The sequence below is a fragment of the Patagioenas fasciata genome, chromosome 9 (genome assembly GCF_037038585.1).
Source record: "Patagioenas fasciata isolate bPatFas1 chromosome 9, bPatFas1.hap1, whole genome shotgun sequence".
Taxonomy (NCBI): Eukaryota; Metazoa; Chordata; class Aves; order Columbiformes; family Columbidae; genus Patagioenas; species Patagioenas fasciata.
Genome location: NC_092528.1, coordinates 14,768,427 through 14,789,458, shown reverse-complemented (window position 1 = coordinate 14,789,458; position 21,032 = coordinate 14,768,427). Strand labels below are relative to the sequence as shown.

At 39.4% G+C, this 21,032-nt stretch overlaps 2 protein-coding genes across 4 annotated transcripts in view; one reads left to right on the top strand and one right to left on the bottom strand.

The window, feature by feature from the left end:
* Window positions 1-16,628, bottom strand: part of COL4A3 (collagen type IV alpha 3 chain) — a 61,366-nt gene extending 44,738 nt beyond the window's left edge. Inside the window, exons 1-3 of one of the 3 annotated variants that reach the window (XM_071812485.1) lie at window positions 16,496-16,628; window positions 2,907-2,963; window positions 173-262 (exon numbers count right to left, since the gene is read on the bottom strand). In XM_071812485.1, coding sequence (XP_071668586.1) covers window positions 173-262; window positions 2,907-2,963; window positions 16,496-16,579 — 231 coding nt within the window. In that variant the 5' untranslated portion in view covers window positions 16,580-16,628. The other 2 variants (XM_071812483.1, XM_071812484.1) reach the window with 2 other exon arrangements.
* Window positions 16,629-16,764: 136 nt separating this feature from the next.
* COL4A4 (collagen type IV alpha 4 chain) overlaps window positions 16,765-21,032 on the top strand; it is a 73,805-nt gene continuing 69,537 nt past the window's right edge. The window contains exons 1-2 of the mRNA XM_065844618.2: window positions 16,765-16,885; window positions 20,654-20,856. Of these exons, the coding sequence (XP_065700690.1) occupies window positions 20,801-20,856 (56 nt within the window). The 5' untranslated portion in view covers window positions 16,765-16,885; window positions 20,654-20,800. The remainder of the gene's footprint in view (window positions 16,886-20,653; window positions 20,857-21,032) is intronic.

Sequence of the window (21,032 nt, the reverse complement as noted above, 5' to 3'; positions counted from 1 at the left end):
CGTCTACTTAGTCAAAAATGACTACTGCAGCTGGTGAGCACACAATATCCCTCACCAAACAGGAGACCCTGAAACAGGTTTTGTTTTGTTTAAAACAGAACTCCCTGCCCAGTCATAGCTCACTTTCACAGTCAGGCATGGTAGTTTTTCTGTGTCTCACATACACACTTACCTTTGGTCCCTGCGGCCCCGGCGGCCCTTCTGGACCAGGGAAGCCCCTATGACCAGGTGGACCTGGAACACCAGGAAAGCCTTTTTCACCCTGTAAATATAAAAATAAAGAAGTTCTTAAAATATCAATGAATTCTCTTGTTTATAAGTTATTTCTAAAGCATTTATTGCTTTCAGTACCCCTTGAGTTCTACATACGTGTCGCTACTGTGGCAGATATGCTACCCTTGCCCATACTGACCTATTTTTGTGCTCCTGCCTGTGTGTTGTTCAGGCCACATGGTGCCACTGAAGCATAACAACATGCTCATTAGTATGGCTGAAGATATCAGAGGACAACAGTACTCAAGATTTTGCAGAGTACAGAAGTTAACTGGCAGCATGGAAAGTTCAAGAAAGCAGCTGATTCATACCCCTTGTTAATATTTCTATATCATGTTTAGTCCCTACAAGCAACACAAATCCAAATCCATCACAGCAGCCATAATTTGTAGTTGGCAAACTTAATGGCTTCTTCAGGAAGGAAACACAGAATATTAAAGCTACATAAATGGCAAACAGGAAGGTAAGTTACAGTGGAAGGGGCATTTTCAGTTTTTTAGTTAAATATAATGAATATGCAAGTCTTATCTTGGTTAACATGAAGTTCTTCAAGCCTACAAACTCACAGAAAAGGTGTTTCAGCTGTTTAGATAGCAGCAATTCAGCACGTTCAATGTTACATCAGTGAAGAGCTGCCTGTTCAAGATCTTTTACACCACAGCATGACATGAGGGAGAGAGGATGAACTTATCCATTCTCTCAGTGTCAATCTTTCTATTGCTTTATGCAGAGAGAGTTATACAAAAAAGCATTTGAAGTTTTGCTGTACAGAAGTTCTGGTGTCTTATTATTCGATGGACAAGACAGGATCCAAAAGAAGCCTCAGGGAAGCCAAAATATCTTGGCTTCTCCCTCCACCAATTCTCACTCCTCAAAATCCCACAACTCACGAGATCTTAAATAGCTTCTGAATTTAAAAAAAAAAAAAAAAAAAAATATATATATATATATTTTAACACAAATCAAAACAAGAATTACATCATAAAGTGCCTGTGAGATCTGTAACATAAACCAGCACAGCGTTTCATAACAAGTCGTTTATTTCATTCACCAGCGTCCCAGGAAAGGCAAAAAAGGATGATGCTACACCAAGACGTGCCGCTAGAGGGGGTGCGGTACTAAATCACCGAAAAACGAGAGAGGCGCTTGATCCCCCAGTGCTGCTGGCGCGGGGCTCTCCAGGGACAGAGCAGCGCCGGCTCCTCACAGCTTTGCTCCCCTCCAGACAGTACAGGCAACTCTATCCACACCTTCTTCTTGATCAGCTTGGAGACTTTAACATCGCACAGTTGTCAAAACATATTGATTAATGCAATTGTCCTGATTTGCCAAAGCTGCCTGAAAAATTTCATTAGTGTCAACAATTATTAACTCTTAACTACTAATTGCTCAGTTGCTTTAATGTGGAACTGATGAAAACAAGCTGTAGGTGCTCATTCTTATTAATAGTTCTCTTTCAGAGTGCAGCTTATTTTATAATAATTTTTCAATTGGTCTCAATTTTACTGGTTAGGCCAAAGTCAAGTTAGGCCAACTGAAAATGTGAAAAATAAGCCCTGAGATTTTACCAAAGACATGAGTATTCTCCTTTCCCACTTATGAAAATATGTTTGAGAGAACTTTTATCCATCACTGAAACGAAGCTTCCTAGAGGCAAGACTAGCAGTGTCTACTATGGTGCTATATGCCTTTCTTTTTTTTGGTAATAGAAGTATAGGAGGAAAGTTGTGAGTAATTCTTTATCAGCCAGATGTGTCGATCACTGAAAGCAATCACAACCATAAGTCTATACCGAGATCTGGAATCTACTGATAAGGTTTAGTATAGCAACACTGTGTCCACAGTTAGCCTGAATTACAACCATGACTTCTTTAATAATGCCCCTTTCATTTGTGAATCAGTTGTTTTTCCAACTACAAGCAGGAGTTTGAAAGAATTTTTGGCATTTGTGTAATTCAGGTTTGTCTAAAAGCCTCTCGGAGCCTCTGCCAAGCTGCTACTGGCAACAGCCAGAGCTGCGGCTCTGTTACTTTTGATGGGTTTGATGTTGTTCCCTCACTGCTGGCAAGGGGCTTATAATCAGGACCCAGAAACTCATCCCCCGTGTCGGTCTGCAGGAGATTTATCTGTTTGATACCAGTGCATGTAGTTTTCCTTCAAGAACAGGAAAATGGGGGGGTGAGGGGGGGGGAGATGGGCAAGGTCCAGAGATAGAAAGAGGGAAGCACTGAACACGACACTCTGGATGGCATTATGAAATTTGTAACACGAGAGCTACTGCGAGGGCAATAGTATCTGTGGGCATGTTAGGTGTTTGTGAAAGGGACCTAGTGCTTCAGACAGTCATTCTTCTGTTGGCATTCAAACATCATGCGATGCTGTAAACAAACAAATGCATTAAAAACAAACAAACACACACAAAGAAGTAAAAGTCTTCTTAGTTAAACAGCGTACCCAGTGTTATTTTAACAGATTTTTGTAAGGTAATGTATTCCTTTTACAATTCTCTGTAGACTCTATTAGCAGAATACCATCATACAATAATTTTGCTTTATATATAAACTCAACTAATGTATTAACAGTTCCCAGGTATAAACTAATCTTAAAAAAAAGAAAAAAGTATTTGTTCTTACCTTATTACCTTTCATGCTATCACAAAGGCAGGGACTTTTACCTTTGCATACACAGCTCTGAAAAACAAAATGACAAACCTTATATTATAATTACTTTTTCTCGTTTCACTGTTTGGTGAGGAGCAAATGAGATCTCCAGGAGTTTTGGAAGGTAACTATTTCACAGATAACAAAACTTACAAAAAGAAAAAAAAAAAAAAGATTTTGTGAAGAGTGGCAATTCTCAACAGGAGAAAGGAGTTCATTATTCCTCTGTACTGTCCTTCAAGACAGATAGGGGCACTAGTCTAACTTTGTAGTTGGGTTAAAGGCCAAGAAGCTGTACTTAACACCACCAGGGTTATATTATCAGTACAAATTGTAAAATTCAAGAGTTTGGGCTCACAGCATTAAAAATTCATTATTCTTTAAAAAACTTACTATAGAAACAAACATATGCTGATATTGTTTTAGTTTACAATGATACTATTTTTCTTTCGATCTATTAACCAATAATTTTCCTATTTTGTGACTGCATTCACCTTCTAACACTGGTTTGTGGTACGTATTACAATTATAAAAGGCCCTCAACTTTGTTGTTTTTTAATTCTGGATGTTTCTTGAGACAAGCTGTGTGACAGCGAGTGCCCTCACACAGGGATGTTCCCACTCCTGGGCTATAGCTGCTACCATCACATCTGTGCCCTCAAGTGAACCTGGAGGGCCCCTTGCAGGGCTGAGTGTTGAGTCCCTGACCTCAGCTGCCAGAGTATGGCATGGCTACCTAGGAGCAGCTTTGATTTGGCAAAGTCCAATGACTAACCAAGTATGAGCAGATATTCAGTTTTTTATTTTTCACACTTAAGTGAAACAAATAAACAAACATCCCAAATAAGGATATTCGGTATGTAACTGGATAGACAGTATGACTAAATTAGCAATCTCATGTACTGGGTGCAAAGTGCATCTGAGATCTTGGATGAATAGAACACGTAACCCTTCTGTGCTCTACCCCTGCTACAGCTGCTGTGCACTCAGCACCTGAGCCAGCCCAGGCTGGCTGGGATAACTCAGCAAAACACTCTTCTACACTCATGCAGACATATCCTATTTCAGTGGAGGGGAGGAGAAAAAAAATAATCCTTTGTTAACAGAAGTATTATACATACTAAAATATCAGTTAGGTTATTGAAGCCATGTATTTCATAAAGATGTGGAGTAAACTGCATTTACTGTCCTTCTTTGTACACTTAAGTTCTTCCTTTTGTTTTTGAAGCTCTTGCTACATTACTTTTTCAATTGCACCGCTGTAGAAAGAGGATTATTTTTCAATTTATCACACAGATGTATACTATGGTATAGTTACAGACAATAACGAGGGGACAAGTACCACATTGGTTATGAAGCTATTTTTTTAGGTTGCATAAAATTCAGAAAAGCAGCACTGTATTTTCAGTTACAAGATTAAAGTCTTTAAAGTGGTAAAATATGAAATTTCTATTTAGATCTTGAAGACAGAATTAATTAACCCCTACAGCTGGCCATAACACAACAGCAGCACTGTTCCAAATATATAACTTTTCCAGTGGTGTTCTCAGGAAACAAAAGACAGAAGAAAAAAATATTCTCTGTTATGTTTTAAAATGATGTCAGATTGCCATTAAATTTTCCTGTAGCAATCTGTTCAGGTAAAACATTTTACAGAATTAAAAAGCATCTTCCCACAAGCTAGGATTGATTTCTTCTATCTTTATAATCCAGAACTGAGGTATGTGGTACCAGCTAGCTGCCTTCATTTCTTACACAGTTCATGGTGTTTGTCTCTTTCCATTGACTGCACAAGGAAACTAGACATATACTTTGGTATTACTCATCCAATCACTTTAAGTGTCTCTTTTAGGATGGAGGAAACACGCTGCAAGTACTTGCTGTTGTCTGTGGACTAGGCAATTACTGACAGTAGCTGTCTATCTTTTAGGTGGCTGAAGTTAGGTGAGATGACACCAACTATTAATTTAAAAATAGGTGCAGAGGGTATTCCTCAAGTGAACAGCTATTTAAACATTCATTTCCAAAATAAAACAGAAATCAGAATCAGTCAGCCATGAAAAGCAAATCCCCAAAGGAATTATTGTCTGTGTTCTACAAACAGATTAGTAGATGATTACTTGAAGTTTCAAGATGGATTTTTAAAAACTTGCAAACACTAAATGCTTAATTCTTTGACAATTTAAAGAAGATGTTTTCTTCCCCTGATCTGACAGCTAGAATTCAAGTGGTGCTGCATGAGAAATTCGGAAAACAAACGTAACATGTAAAACAAATGTAACATGTAAAACAGAAACTATGTGACTATACTACCTTTACTGTTATTTTAATCAATTTTATTATTTCACCAGAGACATAGGAATAAACACTAGTGTAGAATTAACAAACAGTATCCTGATTTATCCTCGGTGAGGTCTATCAGTTTGGCACTGGGTAATCTAAATTCACCAAGTTATATGACAGCTATCTTAAGCCTTTAAGCATAAATACCAATGATAAAGTGAAATGCATCTCAAAATGAATTTGATACAGTCTATACCTATAAGACAATCAATTTTCTCATTTCCTAATCAATAACAATACCTTCCATCCCAAAGTATTCTCTTCAAAATAGATGTCACAGGTTGTTGGTACATTCCTGCTAAGCAGTATAAAAATGGTAACTGTTCAATGTTCAGCATCTCAAGGTAAGCTGTAAACACAGTACACAATAAAAGTAGTCTTAAATTGCAAGCACTGCATGTTACTGCTGTACAGGGCTGGTGAGTGACTCAAGCTACCACACCTTTAAGGCTTGCAAATGAAAAACTGTAAATTAATTACAAGACCTATGAGACCCATTTACTCAGCACTCAACTGCAGAAGCAAAGATTTGGCTTACAGATTTAATAGACACATGTCTGAGTCCAGGAAAGGTGCTGTTTATTGAGGAAAAGATACTTACAGTAATTCAAATTCTTTGGGTTTCTTCATTGTAACTGGGAGCATATCCTGGCTGACCATGGAGAGCTTTTTTGAGAAACAGCCCCAGCTGGCTTCTAATCTACCTAGTGCCAGTTATTTACTATTATAATTCTACAAACCTTCATGGAGTTGCACCTTATTTCTGTCTGTAAAAGTAAAACTAGAAGCAGATTTTTCACAGTATTTTTATGCAAAGCACTGTTTTCAGGACACATAGAGAAATCACCAAATGAAATTACTTTCCTATAATAGGTATCATCTGCAGAAAACTTGATACAGATAGATACAGAAGAAACTTTTAACTTACAATCACAGATACTTCAATGTGAAGCTAAATGCATGAACATGTAGAAAGTTATGATACTACATACATCACTAAACAAGGTCATTAAACTATTTAAGAAAAGGAGCTTTTGGTCTTCAAGAAGTCAGAATGCTTAGAATGTGTTTAATTTGCCATTAGTAAGCTTTCAGATCAATTTAGGTCTTTTCATGTGTGCATATCACTTTAAACTAAACTGAAAAGTCCAAAGATGGTTTTACATTACACAGTCAGTTAGCTGGATAATACTAAATATTTTGGCATATGATATTTACATAAGATTAGATTCTGCCTTCTGTAAAGGGGCTTTGAACCAAAAAGTCATTGCTCACTTACACTACTGGATGTTTCCACATCCTTGCAAGGTGCCTGCAGCTCCTTTATCAAAGGACTAAAACAAAACAATAGTGTATTGCCAGTTTGTACAATAATGAAATTGATTATTAGTTAATATTATTTTATTCAAAATCCTCACAATAACATCTACACAAGTAAATGTATTACCAAAGCCAGAGGTTTACTGTGTGGTTTTCAGTTTTGTGATTTTTTAATAATAATCTACATTTATTTCAAATATTTAGATATGGTAGATGGCACTAGATTTTTCATCTAAAAATCTGGGGCAAAGGATAAAGTCAGGTCATTATATTAACAACAAATTAATTCAGCAATGAACCAAATTTTTTTTAAAAACCAACACTCATGGAGCAACTTACAGAGTAGCTCCTTTCAAGGGTATTTTGAGTGATTGTTGTGGTATTCCATGTTCTTTAGATAACTACAGTTGTACACACTGAAGCACATTTTCTGCAGCGGTTTATGTTTTGTTCAGTGAGTGCAGCCTTATCTATAACACCGAACTGCCCTTGCTACACTGTGGGATTGGATTCTGTGGGGGTATGACCTCTTCCTGCCTCCAATTCAGAGACTAACTTAAGCAACTCCTTAAAAAGTGTTCTAGTCCTCTCCTTCATTGAATCCCTCAGAGAAATTACTAAGAAAGCAGAAATAACATACTGCAGACTGCACTGTCACCTGTACAAAGCTTTATACAGATTCAGCATGGCACCGCTACTCCCACCATTGAGTTGTGGCAATGTGATCTGGGGTGTCACAGAGGAGCTCGCACAGCTCACAGCACTTCGTCAACAGAGCTAGTTATATGAAGTATGGCAGAGAATGTATTTGGGATGTCATCAAACCTGAATATGTCAAAGGACGTCACAAAGCATTAATGTAAGAAAAAAAGAGAGCAATGATAGGCATTTCTACCAATAGCACAGGCTTTGACTCCTGTCACATTTGTGGGGCAATACACTCATACTGCGATTAGTTTATAAGTAGGAAGATGGGGAACAGAAAAACAGTCACTGAGGGTGATGAGCCAATATTTCTTCATTGATCTCTTTTTGGAATGACATATATGATGACAAAACAGAGTATTTGTTTGCTTTTACAGATCCAGAGAAGATCAGAGTAGGTCAGCTATGATTTCAAAATACATATTTGTATTAAAAATACTGCATCCAGGACAGAGAGGCAGCAAAATGCTTTGCTTCAGGCAACAGTCACCTCACCCTTTATGTTTCAGATGAAGACAACATCAAGATCACACAGGATGATGAGAAATGAAGACATTCAGATGAGAGCTGAGATGAAATTAAATGTATTCTGTAGGAATATAATAATGTGGTTGCAGTGGGTTTTAACTTTACACTTCTGGCCTAGTTGGCTTTTAATTTCATGGGTGAGCTCCAGTGATACCAGAAGTAAATCCCGGTTAACATAAATGAAAGATGACTGTGCAACATGAGGAGTTTTAAGATGAATTAAAAATAGTGCAAGTGATATCCATTAATTACTGCGGACAGTAAAAATAGCCCAGGTGTCTTCTCTCAAGTGAGCAGTGAAGCTGTCACTTTCTTTCACTGGTGGTTCCAATGGTTGATCAGGCTCATTTTTAAAAATGCAAACCTGATTTTTCATTTAGACTTGATTTTATAAGCATCTCACCTGTCCTGCCACTAGGTCTTTATCTTCTAACTTCAAGGATCACTAAATTAGAACTCCATCAAACATAGAGCAAGCCTTATTGGTTAAGATCTATTTTTCTGTGATTCCAGTTTGTTTGGTTTTTTTCTTTTCCATCTTTCTGCTCAACAATGGTATCCTGAGCAGCCTACAAATAGAAAGGACCACTGCAATGACCTGCATAAGTGGAAGTAAATTATCAGTTAATTTCCAGTTTTCTGTAATTTCCCTTAAATTCCAATGTTTATTAAAAATTATCTATCAGTGAGCCAGCTCCTTTAAGAGTCTTGATTATGAATTTTCAAGGCTGCTGACACACTGAGATTTCTGAATTCTTCATGAGCTGTCTCAGTGCAGAGCAATCACTTTACACATTCCAGCTATGTCTATAAACTACAACTAAGCACATGGAATAATATTGCCCAAATAGCTGATGTTAATATAGCTTAAAACTACAAGGGCCCATTTCTCTAATGTTCTCTACTACATGTTTTCTATTACATCTAATGAAAGTGGGTGTAAAGCATTATGATTACAGTGCGTGGCAAGTTTTGCTTTAACATTTATCTACAGTACAGACTTGCGTTGGGGTAGGTATGCTGCCCTTTCTGAAGGACACTATGGAGGTAGCCAGAGCTCCTACCTTGAAAACATGTTATGTTTTTGAAAATTTATCCTAACCTGCTCAAGCAGTGCATCTGAAAGCAGAGCTATATAGAAAAAAGTTCCCACTGTGAAAAAGGCCATATAAAGAAAATCTTTTCTTCTGAGTCTGACGTACCTGTGTTAGGATACTTAGCTAGACTAGCACAGTCAGTAATTCTATCTAGACATGGTCAGCAGATATGTGACCCTGGCAGCATATTCCTCATGTTGCACAACCATATATCACCATGTAGCATACAAGGTACTGGAGAATAAAGTCCCCTCACTCCAAAACATTGCTATCAAAACAAAATACCAGTCTCACAATTACAATCTGTATACTAAAAGTTTTTCATGCATTCTAAGCATCAAACATGAATTCATTAAAATTATCAAAGACCACGAAGAACTTTGTGTTTTTTTAGTGATTGCTGGACCAGTACAACAAAACCACATTATTAAGCCTTCAGTAAGTATAGACAACATAGAGCAGAAATAGGAGATGATGAGATGAAGGAAAATATGTCAGTTCCCAAACCCTGAAACATTGTGTAGTCACTTGTGAACTGGAAGGCAGCCAGACATTCCTACCTTAGGAGACTCCTGTTAACTGCCATGTATGCAACCAGAACTCACCACATTTTGCCTATCAGTTGAATACCTAGCACCTGACAAAAACTATTGTATTTTCACTTTCCACTGTAACTTTAACTAATAAACAACTTGGTCAACAATGTCTAATGTAGGGAGATTGGCTCTCAAGGACACAGTGGAAAACAACTGTTACACTACAGACAATGCAGTTGTTGAATAAGCTCCATTAAACACTTGTGATGGGAACCTTGCTCGGGAAATAACTACTGAATCAACATCCCTCTCTGGTCACAAGGGCCTTGTATTACCACTTCTGTGCTGCTCTCAGTGTGAATGCCGAGGAGAAGTCCTAAGCATTTCCGATCATAGAAAAACCCTTCATAATACCGCACAGAAACAGGGTTTTGTGTCAAACTTAGAGACACACAATTTGTCATCACAAAATGTGAACACACAACATGTGTCACTGAAGCTGTTAAGAATTCCCTTACTTTCTATCCTTAATTGTAAACTGTCAGGAATTCTTTTGTAAAGGATTTGTTCTTTTATATAGAGATATACTTATAATGGTATTTGCAAATCAACTATGGTATGGAAAAATGGAAGAAGCTGCTGTAGATGAACATTTAAGCAATTTTCTATTGTGTCAAGGGAACATGTATGAAAACTGTTTTTCATTTCAGAGACGAAGCCATTTTGAGAATCTTCTCTTAGTATTTAATGCAAAAATCTGTTCAGTAAGAACTTTGTGTAACAATTTTGTAGTGTTAGCCAAAGCTTGTCATTATAACTATTTATAACAATTAAAAAACCAGTAACATAAACTTTAAGTAAAACAGCATAAAAAAATATGGAAACAAAATTTTCATAGAACTTTTGGTATCTCTCGCTTATGTTTAAGTGGAATAAACTTTGTGCTTGGGAAAAAATAAAAAACACCAAAAACACCAAACCAAACCAAAACCCCATGAAACACCCTGCAATTCTTTTTTTTTTTTTTTTTTTTTTCTGTGAACAAGCCTGTCTGTATGGAATTTCCAAGAAACTACTATCACACAACTGTTAATACTATTTTTATGGAGGTTTACTGTTCTGCCATCTTGTCCACAGTTTCATATACAGCTCCCATGGTGCCAACCATATTTTTTTCCAAGCAGATACAGTACAATTAATTATATGGAGCTTCTCCCTTCTCTCCAACTCACTGACAGTAAAGAATTAGGGAGTGTGAGAACAGTAGGGCTTAGCAATCTTCACTGTGCCTTTATGTTATCATCATTGCATTAGGATAAAACAGATAAAATGTTGCAACTTCAAATAAAACCCCTACATCTTGAGCTTTCACAAACTCCAGTTGTTCATGAGCTCTGCACTGATAACCACAGAGGTCTGTGTTGTAGAACCTGCCCAGAATTACTCAGTATCTATGTGTGTAGAGCTGGTAAGTTGTGTGCCATTTCGGAAAACTCTAAGTTGAGGTTCTCAACTGAATCTCTGTTTTTTTGGGGTTTTTTAATTGCTTTTGGTCTATAAAGAGAAGATAGAGAATTACTCCCTCTTTAAGTGGAGAGAAAGATGGTTTACATTTTTCTGCTAAAATGCAGAAAATTTTGATATTTATATTTATGACAAGTGATATCTTACTCTACAAATAATCTCAATAGGATGGAAGTCACTGTAATAAGGACTATCAGAAACTGGACCAAACTGTTCACGATATATTCAGGTGGGTAAAATCTCCAAAGGCAGACCTATAAAACTGACTCTGTGGGTTTCTTCCCCTGACCTTGAACAGGACATGGGGACAGCAGAAATAAATATTGTTCCCTTCCACAAGGAAAAGAGATTAGGCAATTCAGGCCACAGAATTTTGTTTTGTATAGCAAACTCTTAAGGCTGTTTAATCAGCTTATTCATCCGTGCTCTTCCTAACAGAGGGTCATCTTAAAAGAGCAGTCTAATAACAACGAATACACACCATTTAACTGGTGAATTTTTGCTTACCTACCATAATATTGTTAGCATTACATCACACAATTTGTATTTCTTCCTAACTGTTGAGTGTGGGAATGGTATTCACTAGAACTGTTGTCTCCCCAGGCCTGTATCTTTGTATATTCCTAAAATTCCTGGTGTGCATCTTCTGTTAAGTGGTGCAAATAGCAATGAAAGCAACAGTACCTTGTTCAGAGAAAGCTTACTGCACTTGTTTTGGTTTCTCCTGTTTTGAAAGGCTCTGTGATTTCACAGATTTTAAAAAAAAAAAAAAAAAAAAAGTTACTTTTTCTTGCAGCTTCCTCCAAAATGATCTGTGGAAAAATGGAGCATAAAGGCCTAGTTAAAAAGCATTCATTGAAACAGGCCAAACCTGTAAACCTGTGAGACTCGTACCCTATCACAAAACTGTGGCAAAATTGAACTTTTTCAGTGTGTGCACAAGAGACTAGGGCTGTAAACAGTTAAGAAGAAAAAAGCCTTTTTGTGTTTTGTCTTCCTCCTAGGCTCCTGTAATTCATGCCAACATACTAAGCCTTCTAGTATTACTTTGTCAGGCAGTAGGGTGAGAATGTGACAGCAAAACAGATGACCGGACATCCCATACTAGTTGCAGTTAGTAGCAAAGTATTTTGTTTCAAAGACGTCATGATACATCAGCTCTAGGTACTGCAGAAGAGATTGCTAGCACAGATCTCAATATAAAATGCTGGTTTAGCTACATGAAGTGCAAAGTAATAAAGAAAGAACCAGCATTTGCCTGCCTACTTTGATCATTTTAATGATATTATTCAGTCAGCAAAACAACTTGAACTACAGAGTTTTGCCTAAATGTGTATTGTATTTACTTTGCATATTTGTTCAAAAAAGGCTATACATCAAGTGTTAACAGTTCATTTTTCACAGGTGTTTACTAAGATCACCTAAGGAGGTTCATCATTTTCAGTTGTATGATGCAGCAGACACATAAGCACACTTAACATTTCATGGCCATCTAGGCAAGACTTCATGTGGTGCGAGACAGCAGAACTCTGTACACCTTGATCCACAAACATTAGGGCAAATCTGCTAATTTATGCTCTCTTGACCCAGTAGAAAAAGCATTGCTCAGCAGTGCTCCAGCACAGGCCTGTTTCTCTGTGGAGATGATAGCTGAATTACAACTAATTATAGAGGTAACCAGGATCATAACAGCCTAGTACAGATTGGGCCCACTTATCAAAGTAACACCCCTATGGACTTCAGAGCTGGGATCATATTAACCAAATCAAAGAGAGTACTTCACAAAGGACTTGTTTTTCTAACACGCTCAGTGAACTCTTTTGTATATTCAGGTGCACCTCTCCTCAACTGCCTTATGCGACAAAGAACCTGAGCGCTTCCAAAGGCCAAAGAGAGGGAAGATTCTCACTGTGACACCTTGTCCCTCCAACATTTTGATTCGTAGCTAAACAAAGCAATTCAGCCTGCATCCCATTCTTACCAGCCTTGGAAATGCTTATGGCTGAGCTAGTACACTGGATTATTTTCCTTCCAGAACCATGTATTAAGATATATTTCAAACAGCAATATAGTTTGCATATAACTAGGAAAAAATATTGCATCAAGAAAAAAAAGAGTAGTTCATAGGTATTTCCATGCACACTCTAACATTTGTAAACAATGAAATTAATTGGCAAATATGAACACTCTCATCTAGTCACAGACAAGCATAAGCAAGAAAGGGGATGCAAAAAAGATCTCCTCAAGTCTTACAGTCACTGAGCTTGTTATCTCCCCTCCTTTGCCAGCAGCACATGGTGAAAAAATAAAAAGAATAGTGCCAGAAGCAAATAATTAATATAGAGCACTCAACTTTATCCTGTGAGCTAATACAATGTTGCAATTGTATTACAATGCAAATAAAAAAATGGTAGTGAACATACAGTGCAGCTAACTTGCAATCAAATAATCTGGCTCAGGTAGAAATCTTCTTTTCTCCTGTTCTGAACACATGCTAACATGACACCATAATAAAAATCATCAATGTCACCATGAAGCAGCATCGATTCAGTACTAATGAACTTGATCTAGGTAGTTTTCTTATTAGTGCTATTTGAAGCAGCAAATTCCAGGGAACATTTTTAGATTAGTGTTTAATTTCAAGACATACGAGTACATGGATGGTAGCAAAAGACAGGACACACTCAGGAGAATTAATTGGATTGCACACGTGCATCAAGACAGCTCCGAGTGCTGCTAAGTAAAATTACACAATGAGAAAGCTTATTTTTTATTTTTTCTGAGAAGAAAAAAATAGAAACAAGGAATGAGAAAGATCTTGTTCCCTGAGAAAACACATTGATATTTTTTATTATTCTTCTAAAGTATTTAAATGAACAGTGGAAAAATCCTAAGAATTAAAACATCAGTATTTGGAGTGAAGGAATACATCAAGCAAGCTGAAATGCTTTTGACATGGGAAGATGCTACTTCTGCTGAGTTTTCAGAAGATGTGATTAGAGCGTGCCAGTGGCCAAGAATGCAGATAATAATACTCCCTAGCAGGTGCCAGAAAGTTCAGGCTCCTAAGGGCACAGAAGTCTGGACTCTGTGAAGGGCTGTGAGGACCATAATTTGCTGTATAAACAGCAGCAGGCACAAATTAACAATTTTCTTTCTTGCCTTTGAGAATAAACTACTTATTGAGTTATTAAGATAAATACACTCAAAACTTTCCTATGTTTGAAGTATTTTTTTTAAGTTTATGCATACAGCAAAAATATTGCTTGCTGGTCAAAAATCAATTTATTTTCATATGGAAGTGTAGCATGATTTTAAAACACAAAGAATACCCATTTCTTTGCATTGGACAGTCCAGCCAAGAGACAATGATATATTCATCAATCATTTCATGTGAATTAACATTAGCCACTAATATTTAATAAGGAGCGTAGATAAAATTGCTCTTTAAAAAAGTTTTTATTTCCTTCATCATCTAGAAAACTTTGTTAGGCTTTCTCTTTTGAAAATATCAGCATTTTCATACAAAAATAAAAATTATGACATTTGAATCTCAAACTGATGTGTTTTCTGTTGCAAATCTAGTCTAATCTCAAACAACATTTGAGATCCACTTAAATTTCAGAGCAACACTGAATCAATACATTGTGTTCAAACTTTGCTTAAAAAGAAAGATTTCTGCAGAAGACACTTCTTAACATTTCAAATCCTTCCTTTAAGACCAAAGTGTAATAAGGATATAATAATGACAACGCTCTAGAAAATTGATATCTCAGAGCTTCATGATCTACCTTAAGCAGAAAGACTGCTAATTATCTAAGGGAGAAGAGTCTGCAAGGTTGGCAAACACTCTAGGATCCTACTGAGGTTGCTAAAAGTGTTGAAATGCTTTACTGGGCCATATATGGGGTCTTACTTGTTGACATACCTCCCTTTACCTTTCTCTGTAGATAAAAACACAAAACAGGACAAGATCAACACAACCAGAAGAGAGGCTTAGAAAAAGTCTGAGTGTGTGTGTTGGGAGGGGTTGGGGGGAGTTCCTGCACTTGTTAACAGCTGCCCAGAAGCATGTATGATGATGTCTGGCTCTGGAGCAACAACAGCAATGGATGGGAGGTACCAACAGACGAAGAGAAGAATGGAATAAAGAACAGCAGACTGAGTAGAAGAGAGAGACAGGACTTCAGTTTATTCTTCTTCCACATCTTGCTTTAGAGTAAGGATCAGAAGTAGGCAGAGTCTGAAACAACTCTGCAGAAAATGTGTGCTCTGCAAATAGATCTGGTACCTCTGTTTTACACAAGATCTGAGAGGTATTTTAATTCCATTGCAAGTAAAACAATTAGATCTTTGTTAAATCACCAAAGCTGACTGCAAATTAGAGCGCCTTGAAAGAAAATATGCTTGCTGAGGTGCTTATGCTGTTTCCAGACACTTTACCCAGAACAGGTTAGCGAAAGAACTGCAACATTTTAGAAGAAACATTATTACTAATTAGTCTGCTTTGAATAATTACAGCAGAATGTGGCTCTATTTAGCAAGAACAAAGTAGAAAATCAGATTGTTTCCTTACAAAGGTGAACTGCATAATGTTTTGATAGGCAGTAAAGGATTTGGATGCACTGTGTTAGAGCTTTACTCACACATACAAGGAGAAATTAACACTGTTGACTATTAGGGGAGAAACAGAATTTGAAATATACTGAAACTGGCAGTTTCCTGTGTTTGATGCCTATCAGAAATTTACTGAAACTGTCAGTTTTCTGTTTGGTAACTGCCAGAAATGTTGAGAGCTATACTGACCCATCTGCCGTCACAGCTGACTGCTCTTCTCCCACTTGGGAATGTACAATCTAAAGATTATAAGAACAGGAAAAACTACGGTGTGATCTAGGAGAATTTATCGACTGAATGGTGATGCACACTTATCATTAAACCTCAAAGACAAGCTATGAAGTTTGTCACGAAGACGGCACAGGTGGTCCAGGCGATGAACGCCGCCCTGAGCGTTCACCTCAGAGACCATCCACACCCCGCACCGCGTATTCCTCGCCGCCCGCACCCACCCTCTCCCCGCGGGACAGGCCCTCGCCCAGGCCTCCCCATCGCCTCACGGGACCGCTCGGCGGGGAGTGGGGGAAGCCGCCCTGCGCCCCGCCGCTCTTCTCCTTCGCACCTGAGTCCGGCGCTGAGGAGATGCCGCGCGCGCGGGCCTCCCCGCCTTCGCGTATACCCGGCTGGCAGCGGCGCAGGGTAACGGTTCCTCACAGCCGGGCGGGATGCGCCTCACCTCACCCTACCCGCTGCGAGGTACCTCCTGCGGTTGAGGCGTATCATTTTGAACACAATGAATTCACTTTTTCTTCCTAACAACTTACCAACACCAAAATGCAACACGCTGGCAGAGACAGCCGAGGAGCTGAGCCCCTCTCTGCCCCAGGCAACAGCGCGGCGGCTGCGGGAGCCCGCGCCGCCGCCCCGCCGCTCCAGCCCCGCGCGCACTCACCTCAGCGGCCACGGCGCGGCCCGGCCAGAACAGGGCGAGCAGCAGCAGCGGCGCCAGGCGGCCGGGGCGGCCCACGCCGGCCATCCCCGCGCTCGGCGCTGCCTGCGCGGCGTCCCGCGGAGCTCGGCCCGGGGCGCTCGGACTCTGCCCCCCTCCTGCCCGCGGCTTTTGGTCTGGGGGCTCCTGCTTCGCACCCGCCTCGGCGCTCCCAGCGCCCTGGGGTGGGGACACGGGCCGGGGCGGGGCCGGTCGTGCCACCCCTCTCCTCCCCTCTCCTCTCACCCCCGCGTCTCCTGCCTCAGGCAGAGCCGGCGATCGCTGTCCGTCCGTCCGTCCTCAGCGGACATGGAGTGACCGAGGAGCTGGGGGCTTTCCGGCCTGGGAGCTGAGGTGAGCGCGGCGGAGGGGCAGCCCAGGGTGGCGGTATCTAGCGCTCGTCACGGGCCATCCCGCCTGGCCTCGGCACCTGCCAGGGCCGTACAGCTCGCTGAGGGGCCAGCGGAGTCCCGGGACAGCTGGCCGTGTCCCAGGTTGCTGGGCTGTCACTATCCCCCGCCCGCTTCTCCCCCGCCGCCGGGAGGGCGCAGGTGTTGGGCGCCGCCCGAACGGCCTCGGGCTGCGCGGCGGGAACGGGGACCCGCCCGGGCCAGCCCCGGGCACCGCGCGGGCAAGGACACGGCCTGGGGCTGCCTGTGGCGGAGAAAACGTCGGGTAAAGCGGGGCGGGAGCGAGGCGAGAGGCGGCAACCCTGGGTGCATGGGCGAGGTGGTGCCGGGTGCGGCCGGCGGCAGCCCGAGCGCTCAGCGTCCTCCCGCCGCAGCCCGGGGCGCTCCCGGGCACTGACCAAGCGTTTTCCTTTCAGCAACGCTTCTCTCTCCCTCAAGTTTTTTCTTGAGACAGCAGAAACCAAGAAGTCCCAGAAGGGACAAAGTGCTGCCCACTGCATAAATGGAAATTAGTGAGAAATATTTCTCCCCAGGGTTTCCAAATAGTTTAGCGTGATATAAAGTTTTACTGAATGAAAGTGTGATTTGTGAAGTGTTGGCAGTATGTAAAGTTTATCACATTTGTTACTGACAAAGATAATGCATGTTCAAGGTAACATCTCAACAAATGAAGTGCTGTTCTGAGATGGTGCAGGCTGGCCAGAGCACCGTATTATCTGTAGTGTTTGTGCTCTATAGGAAAACCTGTGTTACAGGTTTTATTAAGCACTACAAGTGATACAGAAAAAGCAACAATATAATATACAGGATGTTCAAAAAGATGGACCCAATTCAAATCAGTGTATATCTGTGACCATGAACCGCCCATGAATCCAACTCTTACCACTTGTAAGGGCAGTGCGTAAAGTTTCGAATGATTACCGCTTTATGAAACCTTCTTACTGCTTCATTAAATCATTGGTAAATATTTGTGTAATTGTAACATGTTGCCATCGTGAAATATACTGCTTTGAAATTGGGTCCATCTTTTTGAAACACTCAATGTATATAAATCTATTTAGGACATCTCATGAGACACAAATCTAAAGCCTTTCATGAGCATAAAACTAACCACAGCTTCTCTTACAGGCATAAGAGTAGACTTGGATCTTCATTCAATAGAAGTTACTGTCAACCCCCTATGAAATACACTGTGAAAGCTAGTTAGTAGAGGCTACTTTTCCCAAAAGTTTGGTACTAGCAGCAAGAACACATCTCTGGAAGAGCAGAACACTATATTCAGTGTCAAAGATCGTGTACATCAGCACAGGTGTTATCACATTGGCACTAAAATCACAAGCACCAGTGAAAGCAAGCTGGCAGGTATAGGGAAGAAAGGGAAAAAAATCCCATTTTCAAGCCAGATTGATGGCGACCATGTGGAAGAAACAGTATCTTAGGGATAAAACAACTAAACTGGTGAATTTTATTTGTCAAATTCTTAAACCTGTCTACTGTAACAGCAGTACATTTTTTTAGAGCAGGAATACTGTGATAAGGATAAAAATCGGGTCTACTGTTGTTTATAAGCTGTAGGTACCTATAAATTTTAAGTATCTAAATCTGCCACTGAAATTTAACATGAGAAGAATTGGTGTTAGACAGAAGGTGGCAGAGACTCATTTATACAAAAGCCAAAACAAAAACTGCAAGGTTCTCTAAGACAAGAAGGTCAAAGTAAGCGAGACTACAGTTAAAGAGGGTGGTCAGTCCTCAGAAAGGACATGAATTCAGATGCAGGATCAACACTATAACTCTCACTGAGTAAAGAAGATAGCACTTAAAAGGAAAGCTCTTGAATACTAGGCCAAATAAATATTGGAAGAAACAGAAGCAAGCAGGCAAACCGCTGTTAGAATAAATAAAATAATACATGCAGAATATCTAGTGAATGAAATACTGCTATAATAAAAAGGTATTGAGTCAGTTTTCAAATGGTGAAAACCTTGCATGGGACTTTCAAAAGAAGATGTCAGCAAGCACAAAGCAAAGATGGGAAAGTGCTAATAAGGAAGATGCAAAAGAAAGTCCTCTTCAAGCCCAGCCTTATCCCAATACCACCTACCTATTTCACTGCCCTTGAGCAGCTGGCTGCTAAGGAGTGTGGCCCAGCTGGATGACAGTTGTATGTTTGTTATAGTTAAGAAACACCAAATAATGTTGCATTATGAGGCTGTCACATAAAAGCGCATATGCCTTTATGTGAGCTTCTAGGACAGGTGAGTTCAAAGCAGCACTGAGCTGGAACAAAGGTGAGACCAGCCACTGATATTCTCTCTACTGCTTGTTGCTACCATAATTGATAGCATCTGTCCAAAGAAAGTCTATGAAACCTTTCTGCAGACTGTGTTGCTGATACTGTTGTAGTCTGTAATATCTTCAGAGAGCTACAAACTCAGAGAGAGTCTTGCCTGGCAGAACAACTGGGCAAGCAGGCTTAACATCAGTTGTGTCAAAAGGTATACCTGTATCTGCCTATGTGTACTTTAACAAGAAAGCACTAGTGCATGGACGAAAGGGAGGTCAACCTTAATACTACAATAGAAAGCTGCAACAAATTAGAGTTTGGAGTTTCTTTTCACAGTAGTTGATATTTAATGACTTTAGCTTTGATTTGTTTCCTCAGTTCTCTATGGTAAAGCAAGGATAACAATGTTTTATCTTTTTACGGATAAGGCATATTTTTGAGGGAAACATTACAGTTATATGAATTCAGCTTAAAGGGCAAAGTTTCATCTGACACTGTAAAAGTAAAAAAAGGACTTGAGGAAAAGGATGAAAAGAGTATGGAATATACCCATCATGAGTAATGTAGAAGTCCTATGGAAAACAGCATATACGTTCCTGTACTTAAAACAACTATCCTAATCCTATGCATAAAATAACCACATTAAAATTGAGCACACAACCCCGATTTTTATTTCCTAAGTTTTGAGTCCTTGACTTGCAGCTTCAGTGGCCTTGTAACACATGATTTTGGTCTTTTTAGATGTAATGAGAATATAGTTAGGGCTGCTCTAATATTTTATACCTCAATAACTGTAGTTGTGTGTCTGCCTCACAGTATGGCTCATGTCCAGAGTCCCTAGGAATGAAATTGTCTTCCTTCTTGGTCCTTGTCAAGAAACTAAACATCTAGGTTATCCTCCAGTGAGAGCTTTTCTGCCTTTGGCTTTTGAGAATTTTATGAGCCAAGGTTTGGTGATACTTTTGTAAAACCTATTGCTTTGGTGGTATTGAGTGTTTTATCGTGAGCATATTTTATCTTCTTTTGAATTAGGTAAGAATTCTATTGAGGTAACTGTTGTGATTACTACAAAATATAAAACATGAAATCAATTAGATAATCTAAATAACACTTTGTAGTCCCTATACTATTGCACTGGCTGCCGAACACTTCAAACTATAGGAAAGTTGTTCAGATACTGATGGGTTTTCGATAGCCGTGGTGAAATAGCAAGTAGAGTGGCTTAAGTCTTCCAGTCATGCATTAAGTATGATTTCAAACTGTGTCAATGGATTGGATCAAAAATAGATTTTATTTTAAAAATAAAAGGTTTTCTGCTAATACAAAGCAAACATACCAAATTTCAATTTCCGTTTCATTTTCAGAAGCTGTTTGGATAATTAAATAATGAGTTTGTACATCAGATGCATATTTTAATATAAACAGGTTCAGAGGGGAAAAAAACCAACAGTATGGAACAGTGTTTATAGACCATCAACAAACCGAAGGAAAAAGAAGATCTGCTGTTTAAAAAAAAAAGAAATAAAGAAAAAAAAAAAAAGTGCTGCATATACAGATCCTGAATCAGCGTGAATGGCATTAACAAAGGATTCGTTTGAACGGATTAAGTGGCTTATCACAGCTGCCTGGTGAGTTTTACAGATCACTAAATTTTTTAACTAGACTCACTGAGATATATTCTTAGCTATCAAATTAACAGTAATAAGAAATCACCAGTTAAATAATTTGTAGCCTATCATAAATTTGAAAAGCTTATACAATAATTTATTTTATTTGATTTTGATTTCTGGTCTATAAGGATAAA